We start from the raw sequence: 16,997 nt of genomic DNA on the forward strand, positions 1-16,997 counted from the left end.
GGGCGACTTTAGGAGAAAGCAGTGTTAAACCTAAAAGGGGTAAGGATTGAGCGGTATTACCTCTCTGCCTGCCTCTGCCTCAAGAAACTTCTTGTTTCTTTCGTGAGTCGATAAGTCGTAATGATAAACCGTGGGCGAGCGCAGAGGGGGAGCTGGGGGAACACCAGCCGGGATACAGGATGCCTCAGCGTCAGACAAGCCTAATGACGCAACGGGTTTACTCAATACAGCTTCAACTTGTGAGGGACAGGATAATACTTGCAGGATTTCCCACGTTTCCTATGACCAAAAACGGGCTGAGGACTCTGACACTGACAGATATTACGTGACAGGCACACGGGAAATAAGCTTCTCGGGACACCAGGGAAACATCAGATGCAAACTTTCGCGATGGCACACGCCGTGATGCTTTTTCTCTCGTGCGTTTTCGCAGGAGTGGTAAGTTTTAGCCACACTTCTCTACTCAAGTGAGTCTGTGCTTATTGTTATTGCGTGTTTTTGAGAGCGTGAAAGGAGTGAAATAATGTCTCTCCCTTGATTTCAGCACACATTAGCACCTACATATGAAGCAGAGGCGGTGAGGGAGAGCCATACAGGCGAGTTTCTTTTTGTTATTGTTTGTTTGTTTGTTTGTTTTTACTCTGGTCTTAAAATCATTTTCCCTATATTATTATTATTATTATTATTATTATTATTATTATTATTATTATTATTATTATTTTACTTAGTTGGTGGTGCTGCACTCTTAAGTCCTGAGTGAGCTGATGTTTGCATAGGTGTTACCTGTAGGGGAGGGGGTGTAGCTTGCTTATGGATTTTTGTACATTCATTTGAAGTGAAAGGGGTCTTTGTGTGTGGAAACCAGCGAGAGAGTGGGTGGGTCGGGGTTTCCAAGACAGTTTCTGCTGCTAATGTTTTGTGTTTTCCCCTTTACGTCCTCTGCAGTTGTTACCACCACGGGCAAAGAATGTAAATTCCCTTTTCGTCAGGGTGGAAGGATTCATCATCACTGCATCACTGTCCTCTCCTCAAGACCATGGTGAGTCCTTATTAGCCAGCCTGTCTGTCTGGATCTACTGTTTTGGTTGCACAAACAGTCTGTAATGTGTGTGTAGTCAAGTCAAAACACACTTCTGACAGAAGTGTCAGTCCTCTGACACACACTGACAGATCTCTCTCTTCTCTCTCTCTCTCTCTCTCTCTCTCGCTCTTACACACACACACACACACACACACACACACACACACACACACACACACACACACACACACACACACACGTTGTTTGATACGCATGATTTGAAACTTTTATTCCACAAAATGTAAAAAAAATCATCTTTGGATAATTTACAGATTATTTGATTGCATGGTTTGTATTGAACTTATTTTCTTAATACATCTTTTATTTTTTTGCTGTCTTGATGATGCGTGTTTATCATTGCCTTTGTCACTTCCCACTTAGTGTTGTCACTGTATATTTTATTCTACCACAGCGACTTGAAAGCAGCTCCCGCTGCTTTTAAATGTGCTAATTAAATAAAAGCAACTAGCCTTGACTTGACAATACCCTTAGCACGGTCAAGGCACATGTAGCAGAATAGCATCGTGACTGATGGAGCGGAGTCAGGCTGTGTGTTTTGATTGCTTGATAGTTAAGAAACAATGAGCCATAATCTTCCCTTTTCAATCTCAAACTTACTGTATACACACAGGTCAGACAGTTAGCTACACATCCATGATGCAAATCTCTGTGGTGCTTAAATGATGCTCATTTAGTACTAAAGGACCCAAAGAAAATATCCGGTCACAACATTACACCGCCACCACCATCAGCCTGAATCATGGACTCGAGGCACAGATTCATGCATTCATGTTTTCTACACCAAATTCTGAGCCTACTCATTAGACCAGACAGCATTTATCTTCTGTTGGCAGGCGTTTGTAAATTGTAGCCCAAGTTCCCTGTTTTTAGCTGACAGGATCATGTGTTTTTTTTCTCTTGTTGTTTTCCATCTGCTTCAAGGTTTGACGTGTTATGCGTTCAAAGCAGTCTGGCCATTCTCCTCTGATCTCTGTTATCAACAACACATTTTCACACAGAGAACTGCCACTCAGTGGATATTTTCTGTTTTTCAGGCCATTCTTTGTAATCCCCAGAGATTGTTGTGCTGGGATATTCCCAGTAGATCAGCAGTTTCTGAAATACTCGAGCCAGCTGGTCTGGCATCAATACCATGCCACATTCAAAGTCACTTAAATCACCTTCTCCCGATGCTCGGTTTGAACATGTTTAAATGCATTGAGCTGCTACCATGTGAGGTGGGGCAAAATATCGATATTTTCATATATCGTATACCGTTTTCTTGTAGTACATTTATTGATGTACTGGTTTCAGATATCAATATATGTATTCATTATAGCAGACACTACTTCAGTCTTTGTGGTGGCAGTTATCAACTGAAGAGCTTAAAATGAGCTTAATGAGCTGACACTGAAGAAGAACAAACTCTTTACTTCTTTAAGTATAGTTCTTCTTGTTAAGTCACACAGATACGGTGTCATAGATGACTGTCTTACAGTGGATTACAGTATCACTGGAATATATATATACAGAATATGTCTGTGTAAAAAATAAAAGGCAATATATTTATATCAGACTTTTGAATTTTATAACTTTAAAAGAAAGCACTGGAAACAGTCAACCTTTGTGGGGCTGGAAGATACAAAGTGCAGCTTTCTTCTCAAGGGAGAAATGTCGAGTTAGTGTTCTTATTTCTAATTGGTTGATAGTTCCTGGCTTTTTGCATGCCCTTAAAAGAACAAACACACTGGTGTTTTCCATCACTGCTGTAATAGCAATGATTTGTACACTGATGCAGTGTGTTTGGGGTGTGTAGTCACACCTAATTACAGCTCGCGGGGATGAGGGATTTATGCGACAGTGCCATCTGATCACAAATTTTAATGAGGTAATGAGCGAAAAAGCTTTAATAAAATGCTCATTGCTCAATTGCTGCTGGGGCCTGTGATGATTTTTATCATAATACAGTGTTATCATTAATAACTGTGAAGATAAAATGCAGAGGTACTCTGTGAAACTGCAACTATAGCTGAAGTTTAGCCGTTTCACAGCATTTATCCCGAGGGTGCATAAACAGCTGCCTCAGTAAAACCATCATGGTGTAATTTGGTTTTTTTTAATCGCTTCAGATTGTGACACAGCAACAATCATCTTTTTATGATATTGGAAAAAAAACCCAAAACAACAGGAGACACGCTGGCAGGGTTTCAGTCTTCACTACTTGGAAATGATGCAGAAAGGGTGGATGCCAGTAAGGTGGAGCAACGTTTATGCAATTATACATGGGCCAATATTTTCTGGTCCCCCTACATGTAAAGTTGCGGCGGTTTGACCCTGCTTGTTTTTGTGATGTGCTCATCAGCTCACCGTCAGAATGGGTTTGTCATTGAGTGTTGTAGTTACAGTGAGTGGAGAAGAGGTATGTTAATGTTACGCAGGTTAGATTAGTGGATGATTGACAGAGTTAGTTAGTGTGTGTTGGCAGAAGATGCAGCGTTCTGGAGCAGGGTGTCAGTACTTGTGGGTTTGATTAAGGGTTGGGTAAAATCCTCTGCACATGGTTTACGCAATTTTATGTCACAATATCTATATGCCCAACTCCAACAGTATAGCATGACTAACCGTCAGCGGGCACGCTAACTTACACGCTTAGTCAGGATATGCTTACTAAGGTTGTAATCAGGGTGTGATTTGTGAAAAAGACGTTTGATGATTTATTTATTATTTATTTATTTATTTTTACATGAAAAAAAGAGTGGTCCTATATACTCCTTTATACAAATTCAGAACAAAAACATCCAACCATACTTAAAGAAATTACAGAAACTTGCTTAAGAGAGTTCAGGTTATGTTGAAGAATAAAGGTGATCATACCAAATATTAACTTTCAAGCTTGTTAGAATTGTGCAGACTCTGTTTTTGGCATATTTGCTGCATTTGCTGACTTGCAGGTGACTCTCTTCCTGTTTCCTTTGTCCCAGGTGCTCTCTTACACACAATTTTGATCGGGACAGGAAGTGGGGTTTCTGCGCACCAGAGAGAAGCCATCCAAATGGTTAGCTCACCAAACCAGCTGCAGATTGAATTTCCACTGCTGTTTAATTAGAAACTACAGTGTTGCGGTTGTTCTCCTGCTGATTATGTTTTGATGTTTTGATTTCAGTTTTTGTCCACACTTCACGCAGAATCACAGATCCGTGTCAGGCGAACCCGTGTCAGAATGGAGGCGTCTGCACAGCGATCCCACACAGACGCACATTCGAATGCTCCTGCCCTGAGAGCTTCTCTGGGAGAATATGTGAACAAAGTAGGCACCTTTATTAATATTCTATGAATTAAAGGTATAGTGCTTGTCATCCATTCATATTTGGTTTTGTCAGACTGTCTTTTTTTTGTCTGTTCCCTGAACATATTCACATCAAAGTGCACATTAGGCAGCCCATTGTCATTCATCTGTTGTCCACAGATGTAAACCAAAATCAAAAGCATGCCAGCTAAAAACTCTGTAATCAAATTCATGCTTAGTGAAGGCAGTTGAGTGTGAAGAGTTAACTCCTTCTTCTCTGGGGACCAGTGAGCCACATAGAGAGGCTATATTTGTTAAAAATGCTCAACTGTTGACTTTTCAGAAAGGTTGCAGATTGTGGCTCATTATGCAAAGAGGCCACTCATCATACAATGACTAAATTGGTGTGGCATTTGACGTGCTTCATTTCTGCTACATCTGCTACATTCAATAACGTTGTAGTTTACTGGCTCACTGGTAAGTGCTGTTATTTACACTGATTTACAGCTTTGATTAGGAGGAAAATTGCTGTCAGTAATTGTTGGAGGTTTGAAAATTTCACTGGTGACAAGAATAAGGATACTTTTATCCACAGAGCCCAACGCTGTTCTTTGTGAGCTTACCTTTTCCCAGCTGTGAACAACTAAATTTGGAGATTTTTCATAGATAGAAAATTTACATTATAATCTGGACTCGCTGTGCTTGCACAAGGTTTTCTATGGGAGTCAAAGAACATGCTAGGTTATAAGGCTGCCTGTATGGTCCCAAAATACACTCGCAAAAGAGACTTTTGATCTTAATTTCCTGCATAAATAAAGGTTGATTAAAAAAAGGAAACAAACCGTGAAGACAAACAAAAGCATGACAGTCTAAGTTCACTCTTGATTATCACAGTAGTTAAGAGTCTGCGTGGCTTTCAACCCCACCTCATGTAACCCTGTTCTGCCGCTGCCAGTAGCACCACCCCATCTGTTAGTTCCAGAGATTTACACATTTACAATAAAAAAAGATTGTGGCCGATGCCAAAAAGCTGCCACTAGCAAAGCACCACAAAGTTGCCGTGCCCAAAGGTGGAATCACTGATGTCTGATGCAATAAATTCTCCAATGACTGGCAAGCTGTGATTATCAATTTTTGTAATTATTGGTTCCCAAACTTATCTGGGCAGGAGCTTCATATCCTGAAGGAGTTAAGGCAGAACTGGTTACAGACCAGCAGTGACACAGTGATTTCGCTCTTTTTTTAGCAGCAAATGTAGTTTGTTTAATTGACTTTAAACTGGTTTAACTGCATTCAGCTATAGCCTCACACGCCACTGACAGACGTGACCTGATGCTATTAAGATGACAACTGAGCAATCTCTATTTGCTGATACAGACACTGAGATGTGATTGAAAGATCTGAGTGGCAGTCTTATGTTCGCCACAGTCCTATAAATGCGGCATACGCTTCACAATAACGTGACGTGTATAACATTGAAATGACATGCCAGTTTCATTTAATCTGTGTTTTCCGTTAAAATGCTGCTGAAATTTCGCGTGCTTGCCTTCAGGCCAAAATAATGGCAAATCAGTTATGAGTTACCTGTAAACAGGTTTCACTTTTCAGCTGAAAGCAAAGCAGTGAAAGAAGATGGAAAAACACAGAAAAATGGATCCGTCGCAGCAGCTCAGCCATCGGAGATTTGCTCCGTACGCTCCATTGAGCTCTTCAATCTGCTCTCCCATTTCAGCCCCGACGCCTTTCATGTGTTGTGTCGGCTTTTTCAGAGAAGTGCTACGAAACCGTACACCTGCGCTATTATGACATCGGAGAGTCTTGGGGACGAATTCACCTCCGTAATGTGGAACAGTGCACATGTGTGGCAGGGGAAATCAAGTGTGAGAGAGTCCACTACACGAGTAAGACATGCTTTCTGCTTTTGTTGTTCTGCTCTGAATGTGTCCAGTTGTTTTTTTCTTGGCCATTTTTTGCTATTTTTGGGGTGATGAGAGCAAAACTCAATAGGCTGCAATGACTTCAGCGCTATTTGCTTTGACAGCTGCTTGAATTGATGCTCAAATCGGCGAATGACAAACGAAATATTGCTACATGTTGGAATGTTTTGGGGTTTGTTTGTTTTTACATTAAATAAACATAAAGATAAAAACCTAGCAACCTTAGCAACTCATATAATTTAAAAAAAAATAGTATACAACTTGATCTCAGGCCTCCAAAAAAGTATCAGATCTCCTCCTAGCCTGAAGAAATGTTTTTTTTTTCACTCTCATAAGAGGGGGTTTGAAAGACGTGCCCTACCCTTTCTTTGATCACAGCTCCATAGTTACAAGAGTAACTTTGCATTGAAGAAAAGGCAGATTATATGACTCACTGTGACTCAGGAATGGTGTTTTAGGACACACCCCATGGGTCCATAGGGTGCTTTCATCTCAATGTTCACGGGCGTTTAGCAGATTCCCCTGGCATAAAGGAGATACAATCAGAGAGGTATTTTCATGCTTCTTCAGCTGAAACTGCATTTGTCATGATGATAGGGGCTCAGCTTACAGGAGTCGCAAAACTAAAAAAAAAAAAAGTTTTCTAGCTTGAACCTGACCCTTAATGTGCTTTACATTGTTTTTCTTCAAAGCACATCAGGACTGCTCACTTTCAGTAAAACCCAATAAACTCATGGCATCTCTGATCCCCAGCATATTTTCTGTATGTTATATTATTTCACAAGAGGCTGCTCAGACCCAGATATATTACATGTACATAAGAACACAGATGCATGGGTGAGAGCGAACCAAAGCCAAAAAAATGAGACCGGAAGATGTTAGTAAGTCCACTTGAGCGGAACTGTAGAGTCAGGTTAAAATACTCAGAGGTTTCTTTTGCAGTTTTCTTTTGGTAATCTAAAGATATGAAAAATTACATTTAAAACCTGCGTGGGAAAAACCATGATGGTGTAGCAATGCTAATTATTGTTGAATTATTGTCTGTTATAAATGTACTATTACAGTGATTTCCAATGATTGATGCCACAATACAGAAGTTTTAAATAGCGAGGTCAGTGTATGTCAGACTAATCCCTGTGAGCCAAAAGCTCAGGCTTCATACTGCTGTAAATGCTCAGTTTCACACAGTTTTTCTTTTCAGACGTGGCCATGCATGATTTAATACATATAGTACATACATAATACATATATATTATATACATATATAATTCATACCTCATACACAAAACAGCAGCAACCACCTAAGTGCTGTTTAAGCTTTCTCGTTATGAGGGGCAGCCAATCAGCATAAAGTTCCCTTAATGCCCCAGTCGCACACGTCTTCAAAGTAAAAGTTGTACAACTTACGTTCTCTGTTTTACTAACACTTCGCAACTAGCTGGTGAGTGTTTGCAGATGAGTCTGTGGCTACCACACAAATTACTTGTGACAACAGCAAATTGCTAGTGTCCAAAAAGAATCACAAGGAAGCTTTAATGCATCAACAGCAAGCAACAGGTCAGTCAGGCAATACACTTTTTACCTTAGCAACTGGTGGTTTCCTTGGTTTAGTTCAGACCGGTTGTTCCAAAGTGTAAAAATTGCAAATGTCTGGCCATTTGCTACAATTTTGTTGGCATCTATAGGAATTCTACTTCAGGACTCTACATTAACTGCTTACATTCAGAATTCAGAATCTCATAGATTTGAAACAGAAATTCCTCCAAAGACAGTAATGTAGGAATGGCAATTTTAATAGTTGCAATTTCCCAGCAAAATGACCTAGGTGCTCGGCAACCATTTTATTTTATAGAAATATAACCAGAATACAATACTTTTAAACTGTGCATAGCGACTATCATAATGGGTCCGTTAAACAAGCTAAATGTTAATAAAGTTTTGCTGAAAAACAAGCATTTTAAAGAGAATGGCATTAGGATGTGACAGTGTGTGTCTTGATGTGTCCAGTGTGCCGTACAAACCCATGTCAGAACGACGGAACGTGTCGACTGATCGTATCCACCGGAAAGGAAGTGTGTAACTGCAGGCATGGCTACAGTGGACCTCACTGTAGTCTCGGTAAGTCATACGCTGAGTGCTACGTTCCCGTTTTCCTCATTCAAATGGAAATGCAAAATTTGCTCTGAGCAGAAAGCACAGTTGACATGAAATGATGTTTGTATTGGGCTAAAAATAGCAGAGGGCAGAATTTCTAGTCACTGCAGTCTGCATAGAGCCAGAGTCTTTGTCATATGCGAGAGCAGATGTATGGAATCCTCATTGTGTCACGTATGCACAGACGCATGCTCGTGCATGTGTGGATGACAATAGTTTGATTAATGGTCACAGGTGAGGGCGTGCTGGTGAGCTTGTAGCCAGCTGTCATTGACGCGTTCAGAGAGAGGTTTTAAAACGTGTTCTAACTCATTCTGAAGAGAAAAGAGCTGTCATCGCACACACATATCTGCTGCATCGGGAGTTTGTGTGATCGCTTTCATATTGTTTACATACCTGTGTTTTACTGTGGTCACGGCTGGGATTATTTCCATGTCTCTCTCTCTCTCTCTCTCTCTCTCTCTCTCTCTCTCTCTCTCTCTCTCTCTCTCTCTCTCTCTCTGTGGCTTGTGTGAGCAGAGCCAGAGACAGAGTGCTATAGCAGCAGGGGCACAGGTTACAGAGGCCTGGTGGGCACCACCGTGTCCGGCGCCCAGTGTCTGCCGTGGAACTCAGACCTGCTGTTTGATGAGCTCCATGTGGGCACAGTGATTGCATCACCTGTTAAAGGCCTTGGGGAGCATGCCTACTGCAGGTGTGTGTGCTAAATCATCCTGCCTTAATAGCAGCTATGGTAGATTTTCTAGTAGTTGTTTCTCCAACAGTTAATCAAAATGAGATATTAAAGCCTTTGTCGCTTGCTGTGCTGCAAACAGTCTTATCTGGGAGGCCACATTTCTATACAGTTTGCACATAATTTCTGTTTTAAAGCTGCAGTATCCAACTTTTTTTTTACCCTGAGCTAGCAAAAGCCGTATGCTCCTTATCTGTCAATTCCATGTGTCAACTCTTGTCATTCGTGTGACTTACGAGCACATAGCTACTGAGGGGGAAACCCTGAAACCATCATGCCAAAAGGCTTATCTCTGGCACATTCACCCTTCCTGCCTTCTTCCATCAGCTGATTTCTTACTATGACTTCTCATGAGCAGGAAGACATACTGACAGCAAATGGCACGTTTCCCAAATTTTCCCAGGCCAAAGCAAACAATGGGACTTAGACTTACACCCAGGCTCGGATAGATCATTAATTATTGGTAAGATTGCATATTGCAGCTTTAAAACTAAAACCTGAATCCTGGTTGTTAAAACGTGAAACGAATGTAGAAAGAAAGCGAATAATCTGCGTGTGAGTGTGTGGATTTGAATGGCAATGGAGCCCCTGTGAGACATTCAGCTAATGAAGCAATATATAAAGATAGGAAGCAGCGAGGCTACACGCACAGAAGCACGCACACACTCTGTCCGTTGTGTATCTCTGTGTGTAGGAACCCAGACGAGGACAAGAAGCCTTGGTGTTACACAATAAAAGACAACGCCATCTCCTGGGAGTACTGTGACGTCCCCTCCTGTGTGATGGCTGCGTGTGAGTAAGCAGGACGCAGGGAAGGAGTTTGTGTGCAGAATGTAATTATGTTGTAATTGAGGCGTTATATTGGAGTGTGGATATGCTTTAGCATAAGATTAAGGCATACATCTGTTAGCTTGACCAGACACCTGAGCTGTTCTGCCGTTTAAATCTATATATGTACATATTCTAATACCCCTCGTTTGTAATAATGTTCATATCCAACTCTTGGCTTAATTTTGTTTCCTCGTTAAGAGTATCAGATTTATTTAGCTGCCACTCTCTGAACATTCATTCCATCATTACAACATGCAATAAGTAATGATCTTACACAAAGGTCACGCAGTGCAGCAGCGTCTTCTCTCTCTCTCGGCCTCGTTCATATGACATTGACACTGACGCTCCGTATTCGAGAAACATTTCTCGAATGTGGAGGCTTATTAAATGCCTTCACATTTAATTAAAATCCAGTTTTAGATTTAAAAACAAAAAAAAAGTGCAGAGAAGGCAGCTAATCTGTGCCGCTGAGTCACGCTGCTCTCGAAAGTTAAATTCAGCCAAGCTGACTGGTTTAGTGAAAGAGCTTTTTTTTTTTTTAAAGGAAAAACATTGGCTAGGTTAGATATGGGGGAAATAATAAGACATTACTCACCCTGAATCAACACGTCACGTCAGGTGGAGCCAAATGTTGATGTGGTGAGTGGGGTTTGCAACAGCTGTCTATCTGTCTGTCATGATGCCAGGGGTATGCACCGAATTCATAATCCTCTTCCTGATCATCCTCAACACATGATTTGCAGCCAGAGGAAGCTTTGCCACACTGAACATCATCACCTTATAGAAATGACTATTTTTGTTTTTTGTGCTTCTTGCAGGGGGAAATCAACCAGCAGTAGATTCAAAATTATTCAGAGGAGGTATTTAGGAAGCTAGTTTAAAAAAAAAAGTCAATCTAAGCTAGTTGATTGATTTGTAGTTTCTTATCTGTTAGCGTCTTTTAGCTCTTTTTAGAAAGTGGCATTTTGCTGTGTCCAAGTTAAGCTGAAAATAATCCTCTGTTTGAACTTTTCTCAGCTTCTTCTCTGAGGTTTACTCCATTCAACGTCCTGCCCACCATTGAAAAACCCAAACCCTCCAAGCCGGCCAAAAAACCCTTATGCGGGAAAAAGCACAAGAAGAGGTTATCGACAGCCAGAGGGAGGATAATGGGTGGAACTTCGTCTCTGGAAGGTAGTCATCCATGGATGGCAGCCATTTACATCGGACAGTCAGACTTCTGCGGCGGCACTCTCATCTCCTCTTGCTGGGTCGTGTCTGCGGCCCACTGCTTCTTCAGCAAGTATGTATTGAATTCTACCGCTGCAGAGGATGTTACACACATTAGTGGAAAAAAGGCAACGCTATGAGTTTTTCCAGCCATTTTTTCCCCTCTACACAGTGTTATCTCTTAACCTTGGAAAGTGTGAGTCTTTTAAGAAATCGTATCCCCTTTTGAGTCAGTCTATGAAAGACTATAGGAAGCTTGACAAAAAAAGTCACATTTCTTGAATTTTAAACAGTAATATATTCTCTCTGTATTATATAACAAACGTGTCTAAATATGCATGTTGTAATGTTTACATGCAAATGTTAGCACCTTCCTCTGATGTCAGTAAAACAGATGTCTGTTTACTGACATCCACAAGTTTAAATCTTTAGCTAAAGCAACTGAATGTTGCACTGGACCTACACAGCAGAGTGCATATAGGAAAATACAATATATGGTATCTGCAAGGCTTTCTTTTTAAGCCCCATGTCTACTGCTACAACTGTGTTTTAGTACAGTTGGGGCATGATTGGATTTCTTATTAGAAAGTATTAATTAAAATTCATAATATAAAATAGCATTATCAACATCGCAGGGGTTTAACTATCTTATAGATAGTTGGTGCTTTAGGAAGGAAAATTACAGAATTAAGTGGATTTTTTTTTACAGCACAAGTGACATTAAAATCATTAGATTTTAATTATTAGACTTTAAAGCAGTGTAATAAAAATTAGACTGATTTTTAGCCCAAGTGACGAAGTGGTAAGAATGCATGCCACATGGCTAAAAGATCGGTCAACCAGTCTGACTCCCTTTGTGTGTCATTGTTCTCTTCCTGTCTATTGTTGCTACTATGGTTCCTACAGGTGTAACAATCATGATAAGAATGGTCTTTTTGCCATCTTGAGTGACCACATTTGGATGGTAGGACGCTGTGCTAAATTATCAGCTAATGATTGGTTGGTAAGCTTGGTTAGCATCCTGTAGCTATTTACCGCTCCTGGAAAAGTAATGGCTAAAGCCCCAGACAAACAGGGCTAGAGACCAGTCACTGAATCCTTAGCAACTGCCAGTCACCAGCATAAAATGTGAATTAATTAGTGAAAACCTCTTTGTTATTACTTTGGTCGTGTTTTCAACTTGTCTGCAAACACTTTCCAACTACTTTGCAAACAGCAGTAAGATTTTACAAAGTGCGATGCCAGAAACGGAGACTGTTTCTGGTTTGCGTTGCACTTTCTCCAAGTTTAAGTACCGCTTTGCTAGCAGTTAGCAATTATACAAAATGCTGTCTTTCATGCAAACTGCAAAGAATCTGCTTGCAGCCAACACGTTTTTTGATACAGCATCGTCTTTGCAACTGAGTTTAGCTAATGAGGGCTAGCAGTCTCCAGCAACCACTCACCAAGTGGTCGCAAAATGGACAGTTTTCCTGAGTGACATGCAGTTATATCACATCCAAAAGGGCAGGCAACTCTCAAGCAATGTAAGCATAATGCCAAGCAAGGGCTGGTTTAAGGCACGTCTGCATTTGCTTCACCTTTTAGACCTGGAAGCTATATTCTCTTTAATAATGCATAACTTTAACTTTTGGTATTGTTTTGTTTGCTAGCAGATTCATGCGTTCGTCCATAGTTTGCACTTAATACTCGAACAAATACTCATCGACTACTTTCCAAATGGCAGGAAAAACACCCGTTTAATTGCAGCATTTGGAAGTTCTGCATTGGCTTCCTTTTTCACCCCCCTTAAAGGCCAAATGTGATTGACTGTGCTGCTAAAAGCTCAAACAAATGTTCTGTGAAGGTATTTTGGGTTCTCTAATTTTCCCACCAGATTTCACGAAAAACAAGGTGAAGTACTCCAGTTACCTCAAGTTTATTTTGACTTGATGAGCTTTGTGAGTGTGGACTTTGGTATACTGGTATACTATAATGAATTAATTAAGAATGTCTTTCTTCAGCCCCCTGAAATCTCAAATCCGTGTGGTCCTGGGCCAGCATAGCTTTAATACCACCAGTCCCAACACGAGGACATTTGGAGTGGAGGACTACATCTTTCCAAGGCACTTCTCAGTGTTTAACCCAACACTGCATGACATTGGTAATTATTTAACGCATACACACACACGCGCACACATATGCCAGTGACTCACATAAACTGGAAGACCTCTTGTCCCTGTTCAGAAACACACAAACCCACTTAAGAACCCAGTCTGTATGCACAGCTGTGCTTCACTGAACAGCTGTGTCCCTCTGCACCCCCGCAATAAAAACACGCACAAACACAGATGCACACATATATGTATATTGACAGTTGGGTGTGGCATTTTCCCAAGGCGAAGTCAGCCACTCGCTTCATACCTTTGCTTCATTTCTTTTCCTGTTTCATAACATTTCATTTCTGTTTGGCAGTTCTAATCAAACTGAAGAAGCAGGACGGGCGATGTGTGAAGAAAACCCCGTTCATCAGGCCCATCTGTCTCCCAGACAAAAGCATGACGTTCCCCGATTACTACTGCTGCACCATTAGTGGCTGGGGACATACACAAGAGAGTGAGTAATGAGGAGGTCATGGCAGAGCTGTGTCATTTCCGTTTTGTCACGATGACAACTATTTACATTCGTGCATTGATCACAGGGAGCACATTTGTCGTGCACCTCCAGTGAATTATTTATTTGTTTACACGCTTAAACCGTGAGGGTGGGGCCAAAATTGTTTGCGCTGCTATGTGTCTTTGAGAAAAGTTTCAGATTTATTTTTAACGCACATAAAAGAAACATTTTGTCACTTTGGAAAATAATAATTTGCTTTCATCTTGAGGGCTAAATCTGTCACAGCCGGGAGACGATTAGCCTAGCTTAGCTTAGCATAAGGACCGGGAAAAAATATGGGGTGACAGCTCGGTGTTACTGGGCTTTTATCTAACACGACTCATTTGTGTTTTATTTGACAGAGGGAATGGGATACTCCACTCTGCAGGAGGCTGGAGTAAGACTGACTCCTCACGATAACTGCAAGAAGCCAGAAGTGTATGGCAACCATGTCACCAGTGACATGATTTGTGCAGGGATTAACGGCTGCGTTGATGCGTGCCAGGTAGGGAAGCATTTTGAGGACTGTCGTGTTTTGATGTAATTCTGCCAAGGAAGTGCTGATGTCCTAAAACAGAGTCCCATGATAGAAACATCTTTTTTAATTTTAAATTAGCTCCTGGCTCAATGTTCTATTTGCAGTTAAGACACCAGATTCACCAGCACTACAGAGCTCAGCAGTGAGGTCCTGGAAATAAAACTCATAGTCACGTTCTGATTATGAGCCATAATACTAGAACTATACATAGTAGAGCTGCTATGACATTGTGAAATGATGATATGTGTCACAAGAAACCATAGGTCTATATGATAACAACTTTGTTTTTGGGGAAACAAGTTTTATTTACTATGTCATGAAGAAAATGCTGAATTTAAACAGCGGTATCTCTCGTGGTTGGATATGAAGGTTACCACGGACATATCTAAAGGAAGGTTAGAAGGTTAGAAGTCGTTTGCTGTAAATTCGATGAATTGCAAAACATTATGGGTTTTAACTAATCATTTTTTTCTTTTTATTTCCCTTTAATTTTTTTATCTGTATCTTTTCCTTTATAGTCATGATTCACCTCATAGCTGGTTGGCTGGGTTAAAAGCTTAAAACTCTATATAAGGCTTTTCGGAAACATCAGTGGAGTAGGTCCATCCATCCATTCTCTTCCGCTTATCCTTATCAGGGTGGCAAATTCACTTGGGAAAGTGGGCGATTGAGCGCAATAGTGACAATATTATCTCTTATTATCAAGTTATTTATAAAGAATATCAATAGGACTTTAACTTCAGGAACTTTTTTGCGATTTAATCTCTTTTCTGTCATTACATTTTTTTTTTTCATTTCAGATTCTGCTTCACTTATTTTACTCTCAGCCAGAACCAAAAAGCTGAGCATACTTTTTACATTTTTTTTATTTTATGGTATATTTTTGTTAGTTTTTTTCTTTAATTATTTAACAGTATTTAAATTAAGAGTTAGATTGTATTAATAGTTCTAACTCACAGTGTTAATGCTCCTGCTCTCAACTACACTCTTACACGCTGCATCAAACAAACTTTGATGCACAGTCATGTGATCCCGCTGCAGGTCATTGCATTTATATGAAGCTGCTGGATGTTGGAGATATGAACTACTTTGCTTCATGAAGATCACATTTTAACCAAAAATCTATTTTACAATGACAGATTTTAGAGTTTAAAAAAAATCAACGTTACCTTTTCAACATCTCATTTAATGCGTGACTACACAAACTTAAATACACGTGAATTTAAGAAAGAAGAAAACAAATGTCTTTATTTCACTGTGGCTGGGACGGTACAGTACTTAACCCGCCGCCTTGGCTCTGTTGGGGATGACATCAGAGGCCAGGCTCGAGGTTTCACAGTAATGGAACAGCACTTAAGATGGCAGGAGGGATTCCCCTGAGTGAAATGTTGGGGGAAGGCAACGAGGGTCTCAGTGATATTCAGAGATGTCTGTGGTGTGACACTACCCCCTCATCCTGCTGTGTAAAATATTTGAACTCCTTCCTGTTAAATGAAATGAGACAACTGACTGTTTAGCTCATAGGTAGAGAGCAATTTTGAGCAATATATTCATTTTTAAGTGTGTGACTCAGCCGTTTGTGTGCCTTCACTGTGATCTGCGTGTATATTCATGTGTACATCCACTTGTGCGTTTCCTCAGGGCGACTCCGGGGGCCCGCTGGCTTGTGGGAGGAATGACGTCAGCTTCTTATACGGGATCGTCAGCTGGGGGGAGGGCTGCGGCCGCTCCAATAAACCCGGAGTTTACACAAAAGTAGTGAATTACATAGACTGGATCGATTCAGTGATCAAACGCAAACCCAAGCCTTCACCAAACGACATTACCTGGAAATAACCTTTCCTGCATGAGATGTTTAGAGATATTATAATGAACTTTTTTACAATTTTTTTTATTATTGTAAAGCTTCTGGAAGTTTACAGGTTATTTGTTTAACTGTGAAATATTTTGAGACTGAATAAACCTTCAATGACTTTCAGTGACATCAAACTTTGAGTGTCTTTGTTAAAGAGCTGTGATATGTTGTGAATGTAATTAAAACAAGCCAGTCTCAAGGTTACCATGATGTTTTTCTCCAAGTGGACTTTTCTCTGTTATCGTGAGGCTGGATTTTCTGAGATTTGATATATATTGCTGTTCAGTTCATTCATCAGATATTTCTCTCTTTAGTTTTTTTTTAAATTAAGTATATAAATGGGCTTTAGAAATAATAGATGGATTAAAAATAGCTCATCTCAAGGTCTTGAGTCCTTTTACTGTACTAGTTAAGCACATTAGCTTTGAAACAGTGAAACATCTCTAAGAAAATAACAGAAACTGGGTAAAAAACAATATATATTTATTGCTGATATATGTACAATTACATAAAAAGACTGTATAGACTTGATGTGGTACTTTTAATATGCACAGTTCAGTTTTAAGGTTGTTTTGTGGATAAACTTTCCAGATACCTAAAACTATGAAGCCAAATATAGAAAGTAGCTCCAAGAACAACTGAATGTAAAGATAATAAAGGGGTATTAAAAGCTTAAAATTACCTTAATAGGTCCAGAGACACTGAGTGTATGTGATTAGCTCCAGGGTCTGGGAGACCT

The 16,997-nt window shown here is 40.3% G+C and overlaps 1 protein-coding gene across 5 annotated transcripts; it reads left to right on the forward strand.

The window, feature by feature from the left end:
- The first annotated feature begins 300 nt into the window (after positions 1-300).
- On the forward strand, positions 301-16,385 carry hgfac (HGF activator). 5 transcript variants are annotated; one of them, XM_026162000.2, is made up of 15 exons: positions 301-438; positions 545-596; positions 946-1,039; positions 4,063-4,136; positions 4,245-4,388; positions 6,137-6,268; positions 8,312-8,422; positions 8,978-9,152; positions 9,886-9,983; positions 10,841-10,882; positions 11,040-11,304; positions 13,235-13,374; positions 13,686-13,826; positions 14,228-14,370; positions 16,045-16,385. In XM_026162000.2, the coding sequence occupies exons 1-15, from the start codon at positions 376-378 to the stop codon at positions 16,237-16,239; spliced, it is 1,869 nt and encodes a 622-aa protein (XP_026017785.2). In that variant the 5' UTR covers positions 301-375; the 3' UTR covers positions 16,240-16,385. The 5 variants fall into 5 exon arrangements, with proteins under 5 accessions (XP_026017785.2, XP_026017786.2, XP_026017787.2 ...); XM_026162001.2 differs by lacking the exon at positions 10,841-10,882; XM_026162002.2 differs by lacking the exon at positions 6,137-6,268.
- The last annotated feature ends 612 nt before the right edge of the window (positions 16,386-16,997 follow it).

This window comes from Astatotilapia calliptera, chromosome 3 (genome assembly GCF_964374335.1).
Source record: "Astatotilapia calliptera chromosome 3, fAstCal68.1, whole genome shotgun sequence".
NCBI lineage: Eukaryota > Metazoa > Chordata > Actinopteri > Cichliformes > Cichlidae > Astatotilapia > Astatotilapia calliptera.